The following is a 23,111-nucleotide window of genomic DNA, read 5'->3' as shown; positions in this document are numbered from 1 at the left end:
AATATAGAATATACCTAAAATCTGTGGTTTTCCCAGTGAGGTTTTGTATGCAGACGCTCCAGCTGGTCTGGCTTTGATTGCATACACGTTCATTCAAATTCATCACAAAAGTCTTATGCTTTTCAAAAGGAATATTTATTTGCTTTGCCTTTAATTACATTTCTATTTACAGTAGTATTTCAACCATCGCCGCTTCAGATCACTGAACAAAATGTTAGTTTCTTTCCTCGCTTTTCCGAGAGACTCGAACGGTCGGCCTCAACGAAAGACGTCCAGCGCGTGTCTGCAGGATGAAGACTTCATTCTGGTTTTTATAGGTAGCAGACGTTTCTCTCACACACACACACACACACACACACACACACACACACACACACACACACACACACATTCCCCTCCTGTTAGCCGCAGCGCAGGCTGCCAACTGCTTTGTTTAATTACGTTATGTTGTGCTGCTTCTTTTTTTTTTTTTTTCTTTTTTTTTTGTAAGACAACTAAGCCCTGACCCCTCGCCCGCCTCCAGCAGAAGGAGGATTTGATTTTGGCTGTCAACACACACTGCTTACTAAAAGTACTCAGCCTCTTGACTTTTCTTTTAGTTTGATATTTCATAACAATGAATCACAGTGGATGTAACCACAACTTATTTAAGCACCGATCAACAGGACTTTAATGTCAACGAGAAATTACATCTCCCCAAAATGTTCATAAAACACGAATTAAATGATGGATCAAGAAATCTCTCCGACGTGACAAATCATGACGAAAGCAGCCAAATGTCTCCATTTGGTGACAGACGACGACGCTGGTTGTCATTTCCTTTCAGTGAAGCTGGAGAGCTTTGTGTGTGTGTGTGTGTGTGTGTGTGTGTGTGTGTGTGTGCTTGAGAACAACTACCTTATGGGGGAAAGAACAAGAAAATGTCACACTGAATAACCTCAGTTGATTGCAGGGAAAAGTCAAGAATATGGAACAGCTGTGGGACGAGGACTGAGGGAGACGGATGAGACGTACATGCGTGAAGCTACGGATCCTCATTCATGTCCTATCAGTCATCAGAAAGTCCAACTTCTCAACGCGTCACGTCTACACGGGAAGCTCGGATTCTTCCGAATGCCCTCAAACATGTCATTCGATGTAATTAACTGCCTCCACTCGTATTTAATAAATAGTGCGTCTATGTGGAGGATTTCCAAGACGACCAACCGTAGTCTTACGATCATAATCCACGTATTCTCTCCATCTCTGCGGTTCATCCCACAGGACGTGAGCGCAGCCTGGAGCCTGTTGGTGGCAGCATCCTGCTGTGAGGATGCTTCTCTCCAGCCGGTCCTGGAGGCCTTCACAAACTCTAATGTTGTGGACTACTCGTCTACTAACTACTATTAGGTGGGCTAATTTAATCCAGGATGTGGAGCAGGACTGAAACCTGACGGAGTTTAAGCAGCTTTGCTCTAAAGCGGTGTAAATCAGACAAAGACCTCTCCGCTCTAACTACTAAATACTGACATGAACACAGCAAAATGGCTGCTTTCTATTTTTGCAACTGCAGATTTATGGAGATTTGGTTTCATTTTGACATTAAACGGAGAATCTTCTGTTGATTAGTGCCGTCCGCTGTTCTTCATTGTCGTGACAGTAAATCATAAATACTCCTGCACTGCAGCCAGCCCAGGATTCAAAGTGTTCTCCTTCTTTAAATGCTCTCAAAGGTCCAATAATGCTCCGCTGTGACTGCGTAGTTTAATGTTTAATGTAAATGAGAACAGGAGAAAACGGATCCAGGATGAAAGTAAAGCGCGACGTTGTCATGAACCCAAACAACATCACTGAAGAAGGAGGAGTCTGAAGCTGAAGTTTAAGTGAGGGCTGCTGCTCTTTTCCCTCTATAAACCTGAGCTGGTCAATATTTCATCTGTTGCTCGTCAGAACCAGTCGAGCTCAGCTTGGCAGCATTGATTCCCCTTCCTCTCTCCCACTTCTTCCTCTTCAGACACATCACGGAGGACTGCAGACCGATTTTCTACCCGATGTGATTTAATCGATGACGTACTGCTGTTGGGGGGCATTGGGACCGAAACGGGGGCAACGTGGGCCTGCGTTTGGATAATCTAGAAACCGATGGATTTTCCCCTTTGCTGAACCTGAATGAGGTTCGTCTCCTGCGGAGGCCATCTTATGCAGGAAGGACAGTTCTACGTAACCCGGGCGGGATCGGGATGGACAGAGTGTCCGGTGGGGTCTCACAGGTGGGAAGTGACGCTTAAAACGTGTAGCCAGCAGGGGGCGCTTTGTCGTCTTTGTTGCTCTCCAACGAGAAAGGAGGAATGCGAACGTCAAAGTGGGAGCCGTCGGTCCGTTCGATTCGAAACGTCCCCCTAAAGCGAAAACAACAAGACTGAGTGAGGAAACACGATGCAGTGAACAGCAGAGAATCTGGAAATGACCTGATCAGACCAACACAGCACAGATGTGAGGTGTGAAAATGTGACTCACCACATGTGACCACTGGGAGCCTGCAGAGACACATGGCTGCTGTACTGGAAGGCCGGCTGTTCTTTAGATAACACGGGCTCCTGGGATCGCACACACACACGGACACACACACACACACACACACACACACACACACATAATTTAGGTGCATGTTTTATTTGAAATCAACAATACCAGGATTTGGTGGACTTGGCTGAATTTGAATAGACAGCTTTTAATTTAAAACCAAACATTTCCAGACTAGTTAAGATCTTCTTGTCAACCAAATGTTTCCTGTTTCACTTTAATACCAGTGAACTGATGTGACGCTTTTACTGGGAAGAAGTTACAGAGAAATGAAATTTGTGTCACATTTAATTAGCAGTTCAACTTTTCCTCGAACATGTGGGAAGGAGAAACCCTACTGGATGTTGCATTTGTATTTGTGTGTGTGTGTGTGTGTGTGTGTGTGTGTGTGTGTGTGTGTGTGTGTGTACAGAGATGCTGACCCTGCCTACGACGCCTCGTCCTCGGACCGTCTCCAGGGTTCCTGACAGGCTGAAGATCCTCCAGTGCCTCTCCCTCAGCTGAACCACCTCGTTGCCCATATTCTCCAGACGGATGCAGTAACGCCACTGCGGGGAGACGACAACACACACGCGCACGTCAAGACTCCACACGCCGAGCTGAGTTCATTATTTTTCACCGTCTTCACTTGACACGATACAAAAAGAAAACGCCGACTCACCCAATAAACATGGGAGTTCTGGGCCTCCTGAGAACAACAAGGAAAAAGCATTAGATTTGAAACAGGCTTAAGAGACGCATTTAAGTCGACGATCTAAAGAGAACAAGGAAGCGGCCCACAGTCCCGACATGCAGAACCAAACAGCCTAATGGTTTTAAAATATTCATCTACCCTCATTCCCATGTAGAAGGGGATGACGGTGACGCGGATGTTCTCGGTGGTCTCCCTGTGGACGTCGGACAGCTCCAGCCAGGGGTGGTTCTTCTCCTGCCACGCCTTCAGCGTGTCTCTGGCGGTGAACGGAGGAGCTGCGGTGACCGGAGAGGGACGAAACACAGAAATCTACTGAAAACACATTTCTCCACAGATCCTCTGAGAGAGTGAATGGAGCCTATTACAACAGTGAAAGCAGAAGAAGCAGGAAAATACATTCCCGTATGACTCCGGTTGTTTTCATAACACACACACACACAAAAAAAATCTAAATCCATTTCACGAGAAAACCAGCAAACTCAGCAGATCATTGCTGCGCCGACATAGAAATGAATGACATTTAAACAGACATGAAGTGTGTGAACATCCACATGTTGTCATCTTTACACAAATGCATTAATTGATACTTACAAAGCAATATTTCCCCAGAAAGAGGAGGCTGTAGTGACTTTATGAAATAACAGTGTCACTAAAGTGAACCTGTGTTCATTATGAAATGAGTGAAAAATGGTGCTGAAAGCTGACGTGACAAAAGTGTTTACATTTTGCAGGGTTGTACATGAGGAAGCGCTCGAACAGCTCGTGCTGGATGGGGACCTGCTCCGTGGAGTTGTAAGGCAGGATGTCTTCATGGCTCACATAGTCCAGACCTGGAGGAACAAACACACAAACTGTCACACAACAATTGTAACCACATCCAGGCGCAGGTTTTATTTACGACAAGAGCTGAACTGCTGACTGGGATCTCATTCGTGCCGTTCCAGATGACGTACTTCCCTCAGTACAATAATAAATAGTGCTCTCCCATGTCAGGACTCTTACTTGTGTAGAGCAGGAGTTTAACAGAGTTGTGTTGTTTCAGATAACACACTGCTGTTCTGCTCTGACAGGAAATAACCTCAGCATGTGAACACATCTCTCTCCAACAGATCTGAAGCTTTAATTATTTTACCCAGAAATCAACGTGTTTCCCTGCCCTCCGTTTAACACTCAAACACACTGATTCTGAAAAATAAAACACTTTTTGCTGCAGTTACTTCAGACGCTTTAATTTGAAAACTCTTTGGGTCGGTGGCCCCGCCCCCTTCCTCTACGGAGCCAAGACGCCGAGTGTTTCAGGTGGAAAGTGTCCAGAGTTTCATTTTTGGAGCGTCTTGAGTGCTTCATCCTGGTACTTGTAGTGAACTGCATGTTTCTGTACTTGACAGACAACATCTGGGATACAACATCAGCTCTGCTGTCCTGAGGTCCGACTCAAATACAGTTTAATTCTGTTTCCTTAACCCCAAGTGGAAATGAAAAACTGGACACTGTCCTCGGCAGTCTGGTAAAGTTGTGGTGAAGCCTCATTAGATGCGTCCTGACAGGTGTGTGTGTGCGGCTGCGTACCTGGGATGGCGTACAGGGCTCGGCTGTCGTCGTGGTTGGCCAAGAACGTCACCGCCTCCGTCTGGGACCTCTGAGACTGTCAAACACAGCAGCAACCGTCAGAGAGAGACACACACACACACACACAGACACAGACACACACACACACACACACACACACACACACACACACACACACACACACACACACACACACACACACACAGATGAACTGATCCTACCACACTGCAACGTTTCCAATCACAAACACAAACCTATACAGGGTTTCTAAAAGTCCACTGACAGTAGAGACCAGAAACAAACTCCTACCAGTTAACTTGTATTTCATTTGCTGTACTTGTGAGGTACGTTGAAGCCATGATCAGTGGTGGTCTTACACTATAAATAGAAACTGATTGATTGATTGATTGATAACCAAACACGTGTAAACAGGTGTGTTTGTGCGTGTTTGTATCAACTAGGAATTCAACTGCTCGGATTTGATTGAGACCCGTAAACATAAATAATGTGGCTAATATTCTTTTATCTGTACTTTATTATTTATTGTACTCCTCCAGCTGGAGGCTCATGTGTTGAAAGGTTAATATTGTCCACAGGTGTATTGTTCCTCTAAAAACAGGTAACGGATCAGAAGAGGAACGTGTCATCATTGATGAACCGACTGCTGCGGGAGTCCATCTGTGTTACAGCTCTGACCAATCAGGAACTGGCACCAATTTATGACATGCCCTTGGTTAACTTCCCCGGTAACCACGTGGCAACCGACCGTGATGTCACCCGGTGGTTTGTGAACTGCCGTTTTGAAGCCTTCGGTGTGGCGATTTATCCGGTTGCTATTTAGTTTTTTGGGGGAGAAGTGAGCTGCTGATCTCACTGAGCAAGGTCACACGAAAACCAACCAAATGGACAAATAGTCAATTTAGAATGAAATTGGACTGTCGAGACTTTTTGTTTTCCTCAAACTTGAACACTCATCCCATTTCTGATTAAGAACTCACCACACCGGACTGCACGCCAGGCATGTCAATCAAACCAGACACACCATAATGATTTATGTAGAAAATGTATTGACTTTGTATGAGTTGATTCATTTTGAATGGGAGTTTCTTTGCAGACAGCCGAGTGGCCCTCAGCGGCTTCACTCTTCATACCTTTTAAACTACCTCGCTTTTTATTTACAGTCTATGCGAGTAATACTGTGAAGGATCCTGTTTGGGTTCGAGTGTCACAAAGAAATAATGACTCGGGAGTATTTCTCATTCTAATATGAACAAAATGTTGATTTAAAATGTGCACTAATTTAACTGGATGACAGCAGAGCGATTAAACCCGTTTCCTGTTTGGACTCCTTTCAGGACATTCCTGAGTGAAACCAGAGGCAGTCGTTGGTGGTATCCAATAAGTTCCTGACCTCGCGAAAAACATGACTTACTATGTGAGGGCAGTCCCTGGTGTCGATGAGGACTTGGTAGTAGGTGTGAGTCTTTCCCTTCACCTCCTTGGAGCCGTGGGCTCCCGGCGGCTCGGGTTTGCTGAAGGGAGAGACGCCACGAAGTTAGTCCGACAAAACCACCACACGAAGCCCCGAAACTCCAGCAGAGGAGCGAGTTTCAGAGCACGCTGCTGGAAACGGAGGCTCACCTGTCAGACATGGGAGGCGTGATGTCTCGGTCGTAGAGGCGGGCGTGCCACGGAAACAGGACGATGCCTCTGTAGCCAAACACACTGTGGAGAAACAGCTGAGGAGAGCACAACAACAAGGAGGAAAAAAGATAAGTCACAGTGAGATTATATATGTAGGAGGTTTAATACAGCATAAATTAGATGGGATTACAGTCACTTGACAAGATCAAGCAAATGTGCCATAATAACAAAACAGCTGAGACGCAAACACGCTGCAGGAAAGTTATTTATAGAAAATTATAAAAGTCTAAAACTGGTGATTTTCTGCTGAGAGAGAGAGAATCAGACCATCTGTGCTCTGGTGGAAGTAGAAAGTCTTACCTGTCCCGTTTCATATTTGCCGTGCTGCTTCACAGCCTCAAACACTCCCACCGTCTCCAGAATCTTCCCTTCGGGCCTGTTCCTGCCAAAAACAGGCAACACCATGACACCCTGGACCCTGTGTGCGGGTCGGCGAGCAGTGCACAACATCAAAACAACATCATATACGGATCGACATAAACCCAGAGGAGCCTCAGCGGGAAGTCCTATAGTTATGAAGACAAGAGACTTCGGGAGAGACGCTCCTTCATCTCAGACAGACAGACACACACACACACACACACAGTACATGTTACCACTGACAACAGCAGCTGGTCACTTCAAATAAATAACATGCATACTTCTGAGCTCCCTGCAAAGCTAATCTTCACCACAGAGATGAGGAGTGGGGATTAATGAGGTGGATATATGGACCGACGGATTTAATATCACACACTAGGTTGGTTTCAGGTTATTTTTATGACTGGATTGCAGAAGAATAATCACAAGGTAACCTGATTTTATTGTGAGAAATATGGTTACAAAACAGAGCAATTAGACTCCAGACAAATCCATCCAGTTACAGTGAGGACCGCTCCGAGCGTCACCAGCTGACGGGCGACTCTCTGAACCTCCACAGTCAATGTTAAAGCAGCTTCGCCCTTTCCACTGCCAGTACCACCTCGCCATTTTTGTTGGATTTTTATTGGCCAAAAGTTGTGGACTGTTCCTCGTACTATTTTTTGGTATCACTTCTGTTAAGGTGACGTCACCCGTTGGTTTGTGAACGGCCGTTATGAAGCCTCGAGTCAGGATTTTGTCCGGCGCCATCCTCGCTAGTTCAGAGCGGTTTGGAGCAGGAAGTGACCATATTTGGACGAGCTGGGGGGGGAGGAGCGGTGGACATGACTGATCTGATTGGAAACACGGCGATACGTCCCGCCCACCGATAGATGTAACCTGACTGCACCACAGGCCTGTCAATCAAACAGACACGCCCCCCAAAACACAACTTTTTAAAGCTTATTTTATAATTAATGAGATTATTTTCAGATGGACGTCCAGAAAATTGATAAGAAGGAGCGACTTTAGCGAACAACACCGAGATAACTGATGGAGAAATGTTATTGATAGAGAATTTTATGAGACTAGTTGAATGGGAGTTTCTCTTTGGATGCCAACAAGAGGATTCAACAAGTGTGTGTGTGTGTGTGTGTCACACTGACATCACATTAGTTTCATGCAGTGTCGCTCACCCATTTTTGGTGAGTTGGTCGGGTTTGTTGACGTGTTTAAAATTAATTTTTAATTGTTTTTTATGCTTTTAAATGACCTCATTAACCTTGTTATTTTATATCATATTCCTTTTTAGGGTGACTTTATAACACCTGTCCAGAAACAAAAGATAAAAAAAGAAGCTCTTGGCTAACGGGCACATTTCCAGCAATGTTTTATTCATGTGCACAGTCCCTGTAAAATAAACTAATATATAAATAAGTCCTGCTGCCTGCACAATACTAATAAAAACAGGAATCCACTCATAAAAACATTTTGCCACAGCCAAAAAAAACACCTCTCCCCACGGTACCTTTAAAAGTTTCGATGACAACTATGTATTTGTGAATTGACGACAAAGCAGTGATGAATTTCACATTAGAAAATCTTAAACACCAAGTTGTCTCTGCTGAGATATCATATCGTGCCCGGGTCCTTCTTGGATGTCTTTATCATTGCATCATCTACTTAAAAAAACCTCAAGCTTCAGTGAAGTGAAGCCTCACTCAACTCACGGCGGACCATTTCAGTTCAAACTGCTCATCTTGTCTGAATCGCATCTACGACATTCTTCAATTATAAATTAACGTTCAATACCAGGAGCTACAAATGTTAAAAAGATAAATGATTTTAAAGTCTGAAAAAATAAAAGCTTATATGTTTTGTACTTAAAAGATCCTCCTTTCACCTCTGTACATCTGAACATGAAGATAATTTGGTTTGTTTATCCTGTGGACTCAGTTTAAAGTTAAATGATGCCATAACTGTAGGAATGTACACACACACACACACACACACACACACACACACACACACACACACACACAGGGCTCCTCTGTTCAGTTTCTACCTCCAATACAATCTGAGATATGTCAATAAACTGTGGCCAGACATAATCAGTGATCTAAATTTAGCCGACCCGTTGCAAACCCTGAAACCAGCCTCGGCGAACAGCTACCCCCCCCCACAAACACACAAACTATCCACTTCCCTCCCTCCTCTCTGTCCTGGAGGAGGGGAGGCGGGTCGTGGAGCCACCGAACTGTCAACATGTCACTGAAAAGCTGGCAAAAATAGCAGTGAAACAGGAGACGCGATTACACAATGACAAGGTTACATAAACCATCGCTGGAGATACGAGATGGTGCCGAATCACTGTGGGGGCGCTCGCTCGCCCACCTGCACTTTCTCTCAGGAGGTGCTATTTCAGCTGCCGCCTCCTTTCCCCTCGGTCAGCACTTTTTTTTCTGGTTGCTTTGACGGGGGCACCGACAGAAACGCTACTTTCTCTCTCTGCCGGATTAAAGCCAACTTCCTGTTATTCCATTACAAATCACTGACGCGGGAAGAAAAGCTGAAAGGCAGAACAGCCGACACAGAGTTTTTTTAAGAGCCACGGTCGGGCTACATCGAAACTATATCCTAAGTGGCATGCAGCATTAACATGACTGTCCTTATGTAGCTGATGATAGCAGCGAGTCCGTGAGCTCTGATCACATGTCCTGAGTGAGTGAGGCAAAAAAAAACAAAAAAAAAAAAAAATCTGCTTGGTCATTGTTTTTGAGGCGGCTTTCTTTTTTTCAACCAGTGAAAACTGGATGAATATAAAATGTGGGAGTTTGTGTTCAAAGTGGAAAAGCTGAAAGTGCTTGAAAAGGCAGTAACAAATAGGATGAAAGTAATACCTACAATAACATCAAAGTTTGTATCTGAATGTTCACCGACATCACTGCGGGCAATAAGGTGTTTGTTTTTTACAGAAGCAGGAAATAACAATAACTGTGTTACATTTAGGTGTTGCAGTCCTGGTATTGTGCATGTGGCTGCACTGGTGCAGCTGGGTATGTGAGGGTGTAAGTGGTGGGCAGTTATTTGACTAAAAACAATGCATTTTCATGTAATTTTGGATTATTGTTATCATTATCAGGACACTTATTTTTTTATTTATAAATGGAGTAACTGCCATGAAGATAACAATCACCAAACCGGTTTAAAACAGGTTTTGTATAAAATATATACACACACACACACACCAGGGTTTTTCTTACCATCACAACACTTTGGTTCAGCACCCAAATGTTTTTACACACCACCCAAGTCAGTATAGTTTCACTATAACATCTGTTTTAAACCGGTTTGGGTTCATTGCAAAAACAAGAATATCGGCCAATACATTAATATCTGAATTGTTTTTCCCTTCATATTATATCGTACCAGCCCCCAACAAACAGGCTTAAAATGTAAGTAAGTTCCCAAAGACTTCCAATATTTAAAAATATCTTTAGTCTATTTTGTTTCTCGAACCTAAATTCAACAGAAAGAGCTTATTCAACTTAATGTCGTGGAAAAACAAAAGCTAATGATTGAGAGCAAAGTGGTCAGACAGTTTGCTGGAAAGCTTTTATAAGGAACAAAAGGCAACAGGTGATTGATGTTAACGAGATGATGCTGAAAGTTTGAGCCAATCAGCAGGTAACCGTTATCAAAACACACCTTGGACAGCCCACTGAGTTTCACATGTGGTTCTACAAAAGCATGGCGGGTGAAACCTTTTAACTCACTTACGGTTAATCTTTAAAAAAGAGCTTTTTACCAATTACATAATTTGTTATTCTTTGGTTTCCGATAAGATTTATCTTCTCAAATCAATTTCTTCTCCGTCTTATCTTGATCGTGTTGTTTTGATTAGTGGCCGAGGCCATTTATTTTGACTGTACTTAAAGTTTATCTACGATTTCCGATGTCAAGTACACGTGAAGAGTCTTTAATAAATACAACTCAGATTATTAATATTACATGTTAAAACACATTATTCATGTCGTTAATCTTTCTGGTGTGAACAATGAGATTATCTCACTCGTTACCCTGGTTTGTGTTTACAGTAAATAAACTGGACTTGTATCGAGCACCTCGTGGACCACGTTCAATATAACTATATATTAAATATATAATATGTATATTAAATATATAATATGTATATTAAATAGTCCCAATGATTAACAATAATCAGTGTTAACAATAAGAGATTAAATCTACAACACAAAGTGAGAACTTCTGATTAACGCAATCAAAACAGCGTCAGGATGATTTACAGGATGTGACAACAGGTTATATTTGAGCCTATTAAACGTGAATCTTTCTTAAATGGGAGAACTTTATCTGTTTTAACTTTTCATTATTGGACTCAGCATGTTGATAGCTGGCTCGCTGCCCTGCTGGCTGATGAACACCAGAGGACGACTGGACTTTTCTCTCTTTCTGTTGTTAAAACTTCAGCTCACGTTTACAGACTAAAGCTCACGACGCCGTCAGGATCTGTTCAGGAGGAGCAGCGTGGTGCCTCTCGTTACATCTCGTTACTTCTCGTTACCTCTCGTTACTTCTCGTTACCTCTCGTTACTTCTCGTTACATCTTGTTACCTCGCGGTGTCTCTCGTTACAACTCGTTACTTCTCGTTACCTCTCGTTACTTCTCGTTACCTCGCGGTGCCTCTCGTTACATCTCGTTACCTCGCGGTGCCTCTCGTTACATCTCGTTACTTCTCGTTACATCTCGCTGCCTCTCGTTACATCTCGTTACTTCTCGTTACATCTCGTTACCTCTCGTTACATCTCGTTACATCTCGTTACCTCGCGCTGCCTCTCGTTACATCTCGTTACCTCGCGGTGCCTCTCGTTACCTCTCGTTACATCTCGTTACCTCGCGGTGCCTCTCGTTACATCTCGTTACATCTCGTTACCTCGCGGTGCCTCTCGTTACATCTCGTTACTTCTCGTTACCTCGCGGTGCCTCTCGTTACCTCTCATTACATCTCGTTACCTCGCGGTGCCTCTCGTTACCTCGCGGTGCCTCTCGTTACTTCTCGTTACCTCTCGTTACCTCGCGGTGCCATCTTGAAGAGCTCCGGCTCGGCTAACGTCTTTAGCCCGTTAGCTCAGGGAGGACACTTGTCTTACCGTGACGACATGAACCTCCGCTGCTGGACGCCGCCGGTCACCCCGCAGGCCCGGCACGGTAACCGGGGTCTGAACGCCTCGAACCCGCCGCTGCTGTCGGCGACGCTCAGTATCCTGTGTGCGTGTTTCTTGTTGTATTTACTGACGCTGCTCAACAAGCCTCGTCGCAACGCACAGGCCGCCATCTTTCCTGCCATCGCACGTTCCCACATGCGACTGTACTGATGCTGCCTTCAGGGACCCGTCGTAACTTACAGATGCTTTAGTCATCTCATATATAACTTTTTCTATTTCTTTCGTTAACCCCCTAAAGACAGGTAACCTTGGTAACCAGCGATAGAAATGGTTGTATAATTAAAGTTTTCGAAATAACAAGAAAGAAGAAGAAATGTCACAATTATTGGATACAGAGTTTTGATATATTACGCGGACTGAAGCAGAAAATAAGTTATAAAAACTACTTGTGTTCAAATTTGAGCATTGTTTTTACTAAAACTCTTTATTGCGTGTCAACGCCGCGGAAATCCTGAAGTTTGGGTTTTCGGAGCTTTGTGGGAGACCGTGAAGGCGTCATAACAAGCTCACGGGTAATGAATGAGCAATAATTAGGTTGAATACGTAACAAAACAATATTGTAAACGTGTTGGATAAACATAGACATTTAAAAAAAATATGAACCTAGGCTTGACCATTTAAAGTTTTTTAAATAAGATTTCGCTCACGTGGTCACGTGAGCATTTGCGTCATTGTGTCACAAGACAAACAATATGGCCGCTTACTCGGACGGATATTTTACCCCCAGTGGGTGTTAAGCTGTTAAACGCTGATCTTTAATGTTTATAAAGAACAAACCGGGTGTACACCGGCTCCTCGTGCTTCACTGACACCAGGCTGGACAAAATAACGAGTATTCAGGTGGCAGCATCGCTTAATATCTGGATTAACATCATGGCATCTTCGTTTGCGGTGGGGAACGCGTTCAGAAACCAGGTGACGGAGCTGCTGGAAAACACCGACTCCTCACTGCCACGAGAACTGAAAGAGGAGCTGGAGCAGCTCCTTGAAAAACAGGACATAATCCTGTCCTTCAGCACAGCGAGAAAACTGAAGACATGTCTTCAGGACAAAGGTAAGTCCCGCTCAGAGGTGGAGTCACGTGATGGGCGACGGTCAGGTGGAGTCACGTGATGATAGTTTAATATTGTCAAAAGTATTTTGACAGTTTTCTGATTCAGTAATTTTATTCGATTGTGTAACTTGGCCTTAAAAGAAAAGCAGAAGTCACGATTAGATCAGCCAACAGGGATGTAAAAAAAACAAAAAACGAAGTTTCACAAATGTGAAAGTGTGTTTTGAAGAGTCATTAATCTCTCTGTGATAATCTAGTCAAGACCGAGTCCGTCTCAGTCATCAGTATCGTGGTTTGTAATCTAGACCGGTCTCATGTACTCTAGATGGGTAAAGATGGAAATATTTATCTTGTGCTTTTTCAGAAATATAAAAAAGTCTCCACACGTTTTAAAATGGGTTTCAGACGGCAGGAAGGCTTCAACCAAAAGGTCTCACACATTGTTTACAGCAGGAAGAGGTGCAACACAGAATTGATATTCCCTGAACTTTCCCGCCAATCTGTAGAAACGGACTCTGACATTTCAGGATATAACCTCATGTGATAATATAAAAAATTACAGACAGCAAAGGAGGGCTGATAATTCAAACTAAAAGTCACGTCAGGGACTATATTCACACTAATGGCTGTCTTCCTCCAGGGCATCCTTTCTACCTGCATGAGTTGCTGGAGGACGGCTCGCTGCACCTGCCTGAGGTGGTGAAGCCTCCCAGAGTGAGTGGAGTCACGCACACGATTTAGTTTGTGACATCACGGTTTAAACACGACCCTCTAATACATCCACTGGTGTTACGCTGCATTCACAACATGTGGATCCTCCGTGTGATCAAATTTCTTTAACCTGTCGCTCTGTAATTTGAGTCTTATCTTTTCAAACAAGAGATACAAAGAGCTGAATGTAAAACCGATATCATTTGGAGCCGTTGAAGAAACTGAAGTGTGACTTGTCCCTCCGACTCCAGAACCCGCAGCTGGTCGCACGTCTGGAGAAGATCAAAGCCAAACTGGCCAACGAGGAATACGACCGGATCACACGCAACGTCAACACGCAGGTACGTTTTCAGACTGCAGACACGGATGACACTCGTACTTCACAGACTGTACCTTTAAAACCCAGCGTGTCTCTTTTGTAACCGCAGCTTTTAAACCGGCAGCATTTATTACAAAGACAGAGAAAATAATTATTTTGGAATGAGTTGAATTTTGCTCGTATTTGAATAACGTAAACAATATTTTGTCTTCAGGAAATCAACAGGGGTGGAACCCTCGCAGATTTTGGACGGGAAGGTCGGTGCGCTCCACACGTACTGTCGATGATTTTATTCCAGAGGCTGAATCCTGTATGAATGCTGTGTTTTTCTCTCCTCCTCCAGTGCGGTCGGTCAAAGCTGTGGTGGTGACCGTATTCAACTTCCTGGTTACCGTAGTTACAGCTTTTGCTTGTTCCTACATGGGCAGTCAGTATTTGTTCACCGAGACGACGGCGGTGAGTTTAAATGTATAATTGTACACATCGATGTCTCTTTCTTTACCTCCCTGAATGCAGTTCAGCCTTCTGCCACCTCCTCGACCACTTTACGCCTGATGTTTAATTTTTGTCGATTTATAAATCTGGTCATATTGGAGGCTGTGTTTTGTGATGTTTTTCTATTGATTGCTTTACACTCACAGGCTTCTCTTGCATTCAGTGTTTGCGTGTCTCATGTTTTACCTGAACTGACGGGTGTTTTTCCAGCGGGTGATCTCGGCTGTGATCGCTGCGTCCGTCGTCGGGCTGGCCGAGCTGTACGTCCTGGTCCGGACCATGGAGGGAGAACTCGGGGAGCCGTAGAGTCAACAGTGACCTTTGGAGGCAACGACCTCGAACTGCTGCAGACGGCTCTGTGAAAACGTTTCTGCTTTTTGTCAAGAAAATTTGTGGAATTTTAATAGTGAAGTTAAAGATACTGAGAATTGACTTATTAATGACACCAGTAGCACTAAATGGAGCGTTTCAAAGAAAGCAAATTAGTTCCAAATTATTTCGTGTTTGACATTCCACCTTCCCTTTTTATGGAAATCAAAATATGACCCATTTTTATTATTTATGTCCAGCTATTTTGAATTTTATATTTTTTTTTACAACTATAGCCATGATTGTTTTTTCTCTCCTTCACTGCTCTGTAAATTATTAACGATTCCTTCCATACTGTTCGAAGATGTAATCATATTTAATAAATATGGTTGTTCAATGAAATCATCAGAATTAGCGAAAATGAATCCCTCAAAATACTTTCCTCTCTTCAGACCTTGTTCAACAGGAGGTGGAACAAAACGTGAACGTTCAGAGCCTGAGGTCATTTAGAAACTATATGGCAGTCTTCAGCCAATCAGCATTTACCACCGTATGCAGTGCACCGAAACTCTACCACCGTTATTGGAAGTACTTCAACATCATGGCAGTGACCCGCCTCTGCTGCTCGTTGATTGGTCGTCCCTTCAGAGTTGCTGATTAGAAGGTAAACCGGGTTTCCAGACTCATCACAGCAGAGATGGAAGCTGTGAGCAATAATTCACCTTTTAGCCAACGTCATGCTTCTGAAAATGGACTAAAAGATCCTCTTAAGTGATGAACGGATTCACACGGCTGGTAATCAGTCTGCGTGTTCCCCAGCTGTCAATGCAGGTAGATTTTTGGATTTAGTAACTGAGGGGGGTGAAGACTGTTTTACATTAATAAATACAAGTATTTAAATCTTGCCCCTTTACACCGTGTGGTTTTGGGCTGCAAGATGCAGGTTGACAGTCGTGAGAGAAACGTGGTCCAATCTGGGGTTGTCAGACAGCAAAATTCAGACCAGAACATTTTGCAGTAATTGCACAATATGACAATGATACCATACAGTCTGACACAAGTGAGACCATTATTCATTTTTTTGATCGTCTTGCGTAATCAGTCAAAACCTGCAGTTTCTCGACTGGCCACTTGAAGCTGGCTCCGAAAGGGAGTTAATCCCCACAGACCTGCATGTTAAAATGGACAAATTTCATGCAGAAACAAACATGTTTGCAGCCTGGTGCATCTACAGCTAATATCCCCGTTAGTAACGACTGTATAGGCTGAATTTTTATTTGTAGTAAATCACCCATTTATATTGCATTAGGATTTAAATTTATGCATAATTAAGGGCAGCATTGCTTTGAATGACAGGTGGGTGCCGTTGAGGAGCTGCCTGCAGGTTTCAGCAACCAGGCTTCATCTGGGCTACCTCAGCTGCACCCCCGACAACATCTGGGCTACCTCAGCTCCACGCCTGGCCACATCTGGGCCAACTCTTGCTTTAGCCCAGAGTAAGGCTGAATCAGGGCACAGCCAAGAAGACGACAATAGAGACACCCACATATAAACTTTAAAACCGCTCTTTGGGAAACCTGTGAGTGACCTCATGGAGGTTATGTCCTTTTTTTAAAAATTTTTATTTTTATTTTTTTTTATTGTTTACAGTGTATGAGTGTTACATGTAAAAAAAAACATTTTTTATTATGTAGCACTGTATTACATCTGACAGGAAGTAACAAAAAAAAAATTCTACTCACTAACATTGCTGTTGCACATTCTAACGGTGCCTTTAATTTTGTTAGACAACGATGGAGCTTGCAGGAACGGTATTGAGATAATTCAGCCTTTGATACACAGGCAATACGTGCATCGATTTATTTTTGATTTGACCTTTTTCTATATTAAACAGAGTACAGGATAGCACCGCTCTTGTCCTTTAGGTGTCCATGATTTACCTTTAAACTTAACTTAAATCGAGTGTGAAAGTTCATTCTCTACTTTGGGAAGTGCTTACTCAGTCATTCTCAGCTCTATCCAATGATGAAGACCATGCGATGACTGAAATCCCTTGAAAAAGCGACTACTGAATGGACCTTGACCTGTTTGTTTTATTTTGCTCTGCAGTTGCCCCTATTTTTACTCCTGTAAATAACCCACCAGATGTGGCACTGGTCATTAATACTGTTTACTAGTTCCTACCTGACAGATGTGGGAATAATTATCTTCTGATCTGTGCTTACAGTATCTGGTTTGAAGTGAATTATCGAGCCAACAAATACATCAAAAACAAACGATTATTGTACAGTGCAGTTGCCGTGATATGAGGCTCTGAACAATAACACCATGTATCTTATTACAAAACTATCCCAACACGACAGCACATCCCGCTGATCCTTTCTCCAGATAAGGATTCATATTTTGGTAAACTATCCCGTCCCCCTCTTGTCAAGTCCCGTCATATCAGTGGAAGGATTAAAAGATGTAACTACATCTGGAATACAAAAAAAAAAGTATCTTCCTAAGATCTGAGATTTGACACCCGGATTAAAGGTTTATTGAAAGATTATTTGGTATTAAAGATGATTATGATATGCAGAGATCTCTGTCCAGACCTGGACAAGCAGTGGGCACTCCTGTCTGTCGTATTTGCCTCTGTATTATACCTCTCATGTAATATTTCAAAACTTAAATCCAGGCCGAATTACAGAGCCTGTAAGCTGATAGACCCTGAGCTCTGACTTTAATTTAGTTCTTATTTTTCTTTTTTTTTTGTCCTTCCCCTGGTCCTTCTAAACCCCATGATACTTACAGTACAGAGCGATATGACAAAAATATATATATTGACTTAGAAAATAATTATTCCTGTCATGGTATCTAACCACAAGGAATCATTTTAATCAGGATGTTTTGAAAGATAATACTCATGGGGTCGCAGCATTAACATGCCACGGTTCAACAGGGAAACAGGAGCAGGCATCTGAGGTGAAACCACGCCATGTACAACCGTGTCTCCATGTTAAAGACCAGTCGGCGGTTTACATGAAACCTTTCAGTCATTTGTTTACTGTCGAAGGGTCAAAATATCCTGAGCCGTATTTGTTTGGCTCTTTTGATTTATATATTTCTATGTTGTTTACTTTTTTACATAGGATTGGGGTTTCAATCGAAAACACTTTTGTTGGGCAACATTGTGCCATGTGGGTATAAAAACACTCGATATAGAAACTGTATTTATTCAGGAACTGTATGTAACTACAATTTTGAGCTTTACTTTACTTCTGTGTTTCCATTCCAGCTGCTTATACACTTACAATTTTTTGTGCTTTATTTTTTCAGAATTCATGATAAAGATAAATGTAAGATTATAACTGATTCCCATCGATAGTTGTACTTGAAGCGTGAACTCAAGGTGATAAAATGTTAAAAATGTTTGAAATAGCTAAATGTTATCTCGACAAACAATCAAACGCTAACTGGGAGCATCTAAATGGTTGAAAATAGCTCAAAGTAACAGATAAATGTTTAAAATAGTTGGTTAAAAGTAACACAAATTGAGTGGTTTGAAAATGATAGTTTGCTAAATGTAAAGGATAAACGATGGAAACATTTTCTGAACTCAACTGCAAACTTGACAAAACTGATCCAAACATAATTCAACAAAATTTTTCGTATAATTAATAGTGTTAAAGAATATTCATTTAAAAATCAATTTAAATGAACACGACGGCTCGTGTTGATGAAGGAGGACTTGAATTTATCTCAGTTTCAGGGGAGCGACTGCTCATTTCTTACAGCCAAATATTACTTGTATATAAATATAAGTTCACAAAATATTATTTTATGTTCAAAACATGATTGGCTAATAGAATATAATTAATTATAGAGACCAATAAAGAATGATAATAATCCATCCATCCATTACCTTTATCCTGAACAGACTCACAGGACGATAATACTAATACAAATACCACAACACTAACAGGGTGCTACTTTTACTTCTGATATTGTATGTTTATTGTACTAATTATACCTCTGTACCTTTCCTTAAGGTTTACTTGTGATGTTTTCATGCTGCTGCTTTAACCACCACTGCACACCTATTTGGTAAAAAAACAACAACAATATATCCATTAGAAATGTTGTATTATCTGAATATATATGAAGCACTTTCTAGACTCTGCCTTTATATAAGAAATACATCTGGATGGATGTTACTCTGTTACTTCCTGTTCTTCATCAATAGCAGTTTATACTAAAAGAAATATCAATAGTACATTTTTCTTGGTTTAAAATTAAACAATTTTATAAAACAAGAATGTATGTTTTTGAACAATTAACAGTACAGATTAAACTGGGATTCAATAATTTAATGTATTCCCTAAAATATCAACACATTAAAAACATAAGAAACTAGGACAAAAGACAAACCAACAACTCTGCTCTACTACAACATATCAGAGGTTTGTCTGACATACAATCAGCTCTGGCAACACACAGGACAGATTTAGACAGAAAGAGCTGTGAAGGGAAATACGAAGGGATGTGACAGAGATGGGGACTTTTATCCAGCAACTGCATTTCCCACAGTCCATCTCTTCATCATCAAAACTCTAGAAAATTTGTAACGATAGCAGCGTTGTAGATCAGGTCTGAGATGTACCCCATGGAGGTCTGCGGTCCCATTTGTGGGTGGTGGTGATGGTGGTGGTGTCCCTGACCTTGAGTTACCTCCCAGTACACCTGCTGAGGGTGGGAAGGGACGACCTGGTCCACCGAGGCGTGACCTCCGGCGCCGCCTGCGTACACGGCCTGATGAGGCCCGGATGGAGCCAGGCTCTGGGGCTTGAAGTTCCTGAAGGCCTGGTAGGAGCGGGCGGAGGCCGGGTGATGAGGCTGCCTGGTGATGGGCTGAGGGAACGAGCCGGGGAGGAAACCGCTGAGGGATGGTCCCAAGTGCTGCTGCCGGTGGTGTTCCTCCTCCCAGAAACGAGACTCGGAGGGCTTGGAGCAGCTGAGAGCGGGCTGCTGGTGGAGGGACGAGGAGGACGAGGAGGACGATGATACAGGGTTGCTGTAGATCTGTATCCAGTCGGAGTAGAGCTGGGGTACATCCTCACAAGAGTGGTTCTGCTCTGGCCTGAATATATCTGCCAGGGTGGTTGGGGGGTACATGGAGGTCACTGGTCCGGGGGAGGGCTCCACAAAACCTCTTCCACCCAGGACAGGCTTGGTGGATTTGGGGAATCTGCCAGTCTTAATACTTCTAGCACGTCTGTTCTGGAACCACACCTGAGGAACAAATATTTGAAATGTCTGATGTCAGAAAAGGTTCAGGACCACCTTATTATTAACCACCTTACTTGCATTATTAAAATGCAAATTCGGGAAAGTTCAGTCTTTTTGGGACCGAATTAGATGGTTTTTTTTGTTTTTTTTTTTACTTTTAATCTCCAAAAACCAAATGGAAAGCTATCTTTAAATCTGATGTGGAAACAACACGAGCCTGCAAAACAGCGCTGAGAGCCGTGAGGGTGAACCAAAACAAAGAGCACAAAATGCGCCGTAGAGCCGAGAGGAACTGCAGAGCTGCGTGATTATTCTCTGAGCATTCATCACTTCCAGCGAACCCACGAGACATCGTGCTTATTCGATCCATAATTAACATGAAATTAATCAATTAGAGCCGCCTTAGATAGCCCACGACATTACATCTGTGGGAGTTTATAGCGGACCCGTCCATCAGCAGCCTCACCTGGATCTTGCTCTCGGGCAGGTGTGTGTGCGCGGCCAGCCTCTCCCTCAGGGTGATGTCCGGGTAGGGGGTCACAGCGAAGGCCTGCTCCAGCTCGGACAGCTGGGCCCGGCTGAAGATGGTCCTCTTCCTCTTCCTCTGGCCCTCCATCGAACCGGCGGCTCTGTCCGGCTCCGGAGAAGACACGGCGCTCTCACTCCGACCGTCTTACATTAAAAAAAAATCAAAAAAATCAAAAAAAATCAAAGAGAGAAGAAGAGAAGAGAAACCAAAAAAAATTAAAATAAATACAAATGTAATTTAAAATTTTTTTTTAAAATAAAATTAAATACAATGAGAAAATTAACATGGTTCTAGAAAGGAAATAAAACATAGTAGACCTAAGTGTTTAACTACTTATTTACGATAGAACCCTCAAATTGTACCTATTTTGACAATAATTCATCATTTTTCAGGCCTGTTAAAGGATATCACAAAATTCTAAAAACAATTAGACCTATCACCTTAAAATAAACGTATTCATTTTATACTTGCATGTTTTTATGTAATAATAATAATAATAATAATAATAATAATAATAAAAGTAGCCGAACCCAGTTATGTCTAGTATTTAATTTGAGGCAAATCTTTCGGACAACCTTCTTTCTTTTTTTGGTCTTTTATCTTTTAATTGTTATTCTGCGAAAAGTAAAATGTAGCCTAAACTAGGTCTCAATATAATATATAATTCAAAGATAAAGTTTTGATTTCTCTGGGGACATGATGATCTAACCCCCGTTTGACTCACCTTTACAGAGCTCCTGTTCCCCGAACAACGCCTTTAAATCCATCAGGTCTTTCTGCTGGTTCTGCTTGAGTAAAGAGAAATCCGAGTCCATGAACAGAGCCATAACTCCAACAACACGTCCGCCGCTCGGCCTTCACTGCTGCTGACAGCTGAGGAGGAGTCACACGCTTCTTATATCCCGGACAGATCAGGTCAGATCAGATGGGAAACCCTGCACCCTGCAAATCCAGGTGTTATGCACCTCTCTAATCCTCCGTTACTGAGAGACTTGTTGTCTGCATTGTGTCTTCCTCGACTATCTTTTTTTTTATTTATCTATCTATTTTAGTGTTTTTTTTTTTTTTTTTTTTTTTTTATCAGCACACTAACACTGATTTTGAGAGAAATATACCTTTAGTGCACGCAAAATAACTTTTACTTCAACTCAAGAAAATTAGAGCGAAAACAAAAGTGTTGTTTATATTTTTGTTGAATGTATATACATATATATATATTTAGGTAAATAGATAATACACACTGATTTGTTGTTTCAAAGGAGTGTGTGAATTGAAACAACACAACTGTGTCAAAATTCTTGCACTACACCTGACATGGAAGAGAAGTATGTCATTTGGATCACAGCACCTGTGTAGAAGATGCTGAGGTCGGAGTTCAGATCCAGTCAGTGATGTCACTGATGAGGCTCCAGATCCAACACAAAGTCCTCTTCGTGCTATTTACTTCTCTTCTCATGTCCTTGTTCCTCTTCTACCAGCAGGAGCTGTAACACGGTGTTCTGGATCTGTTCACCAATTTAAGGTTCATGAGACGCACCTGCGAGCTGTTTTAAACAACTGGTTGATCATTGGTTGATCTAACGCTTCACACACACCCCCTCATTAGTGAAAGTCAAGATTAACCTGAGAGCAATTCATCAATTTTATAGGAATGTGTAGAAAATCTGCCCGACAGATTATGACAACTAGTTCAACCAGCAGGTGGCAGTGTTGCAGTGGTGCAGTGAAAAGAAAAACAAGAAGCTCCTGGGTTTAAACCTGCTGGCCATCCGGGACCTTTCAGTGTGGAGTCTGCATGTTCTCCTCGTACCTGTTTCCTCTGGACTCTTGGGCTTCCTCCCGCAGCTCAAACCTTCGTCCCGCAGCTCAAACACATGCATGTTAGGTCAAGTAAGTGTTCTTAAGTTGGTCAAAGGTGTATGTGAGAGTCTCTGTGATGGACAGTGATCTGTCCGGGCTGCCTTCACCTTCACTCACCTGGGATTGGTTGAAGCCCTTCCTGCATCTGTTCAGGAAAAAGCAGGTGCAGATAATGGAGAGATAGTTGAAATTCGCAGGTAATGACTTACACAATAATGTTTTGGAGGTATATATGGATAATGATGGATGGATGGCACCAAACACATTTTAATCAACATGACAGAGGCAGTCGATGATGAAGGAAACAGCAGACTATTCTACATAACTATTTGCATTAATGTGCCAAAACATTCGTATTTTGTTCAAAAGAGTGAGAAATTTCTTTCATAAACAAGTGACAGATGATGTGGAAGTTCAAGAAGTAGTTTTGAGTATTCAAAATGAACCA

General features: G+C 42.6%; 3 protein-coding genes across 4 annotated transcripts; 1 reads left to right on the top strand and 2 right to left on the bottom strand.

Annotated features, from left to right (window-relative positions):
• Positions 1 to 113: 113 nt before the first annotated feature.
• poldip2 (polymerase (DNA-directed), delta interacting protein 2) lies at positions 114 to 12,257 on the bottom strand. 2 transcript variants are annotated; one of them, XM_069147414.1, is made up of 11 exons: positions 12,041 to 12,257; positions 6,830 to 6,911; positions 6,467 to 6,564; positions 6,258 to 6,357; positions 4,826 to 4,901; positions 3,979 to 4,086; positions 3,395 to 3,531; positions 3,224 to 3,250; positions 2,985 to 3,110; positions 2,497 to 2,576; positions 114 to 2,378 (listed from the first exon to the last, which is right to left on the bottom strand). In XM_069147414.1, exons 1-11 carry the CDS (start codon positions 12,250 to 12,252, stop codon positions 2,264 to 2,266), a joined length of 1,161 nt encoding a protein of 386 aa, XP_069003515.1. In that variant the 5' UTR covers positions 12,253 to 12,257; the 3' UTR covers positions 114 to 2,263. The 2 variants fall into 2 exon arrangements, with proteins under 2 accessions (XP_069003515.1, XP_069003516.1); XM_069147415.1 differs by having other exon boundaries at positions 6,830 to 6,905.
• Positions 12,258 to 12,271: 14 nt separating this feature from the next.
• tmem199 (transmembrane protein 199) lies at positions 12,272 to 15,405 on the top strand. Its single transcript, XM_069147416.1, has 6 exons — positions 12,272 to 13,169; positions 13,810 to 13,883; positions 14,132 to 14,221; positions 14,414 to 14,456; positions 14,543 to 14,655; positions 14,905 to 15,405. The coding sequence occupies exons 1-6, from the start codon at positions 12,989 to 12,991 to the stop codon at positions 14,998 to 15,000; spliced, it is 597 nt and encodes a 198-aa protein (XP_069003517.1). The 5' UTR covers positions 12,272 to 12,988; the 3' UTR covers positions 15,001 to 15,405.
• Positions 15,406 to 19,590: 4,185 nt separating this feature from the next.
• LOC138196872 (homeobox protein SEBOX-like) lies at positions 19,591 to 21,630 on the bottom strand. Its single transcript, XM_069147264.1, has 3 exons — positions 21,513 to 21,630; positions 20,741 to 20,901; positions 19,591 to 20,277 (listed from the first exon to the last, which is right to left on the bottom strand). Exons 1-3 carry the CDS (start codon positions 21,628 to 21,630, stop codon positions 19,591 to 19,593), a joined length of 966 nt encoding a protein of 321 aa, XP_069003365.1.
• Positions 21,631 to 23,111: the final 1,481 nt, after the last annotated feature.

This window comes from Embiotoca jacksoni, unplaced genomic scaffold (assembly GCF_022577435.1).
Source record: "Embiotoca jacksoni isolate LCO1_2020_lvr unplaced genomic scaffold, fEmbJac1.0.p SCAF_14, whole genome shotgun sequence".
Classification (NCBI taxonomy): domain Eukaryota; kingdom Metazoa; phylum Chordata; class Actinopteri; family Embiotocidae; genus Embiotoca; species Embiotoca jacksoni.
This window is presented reverse-complemented; position numbering and strand designations above follow the sequence as displayed.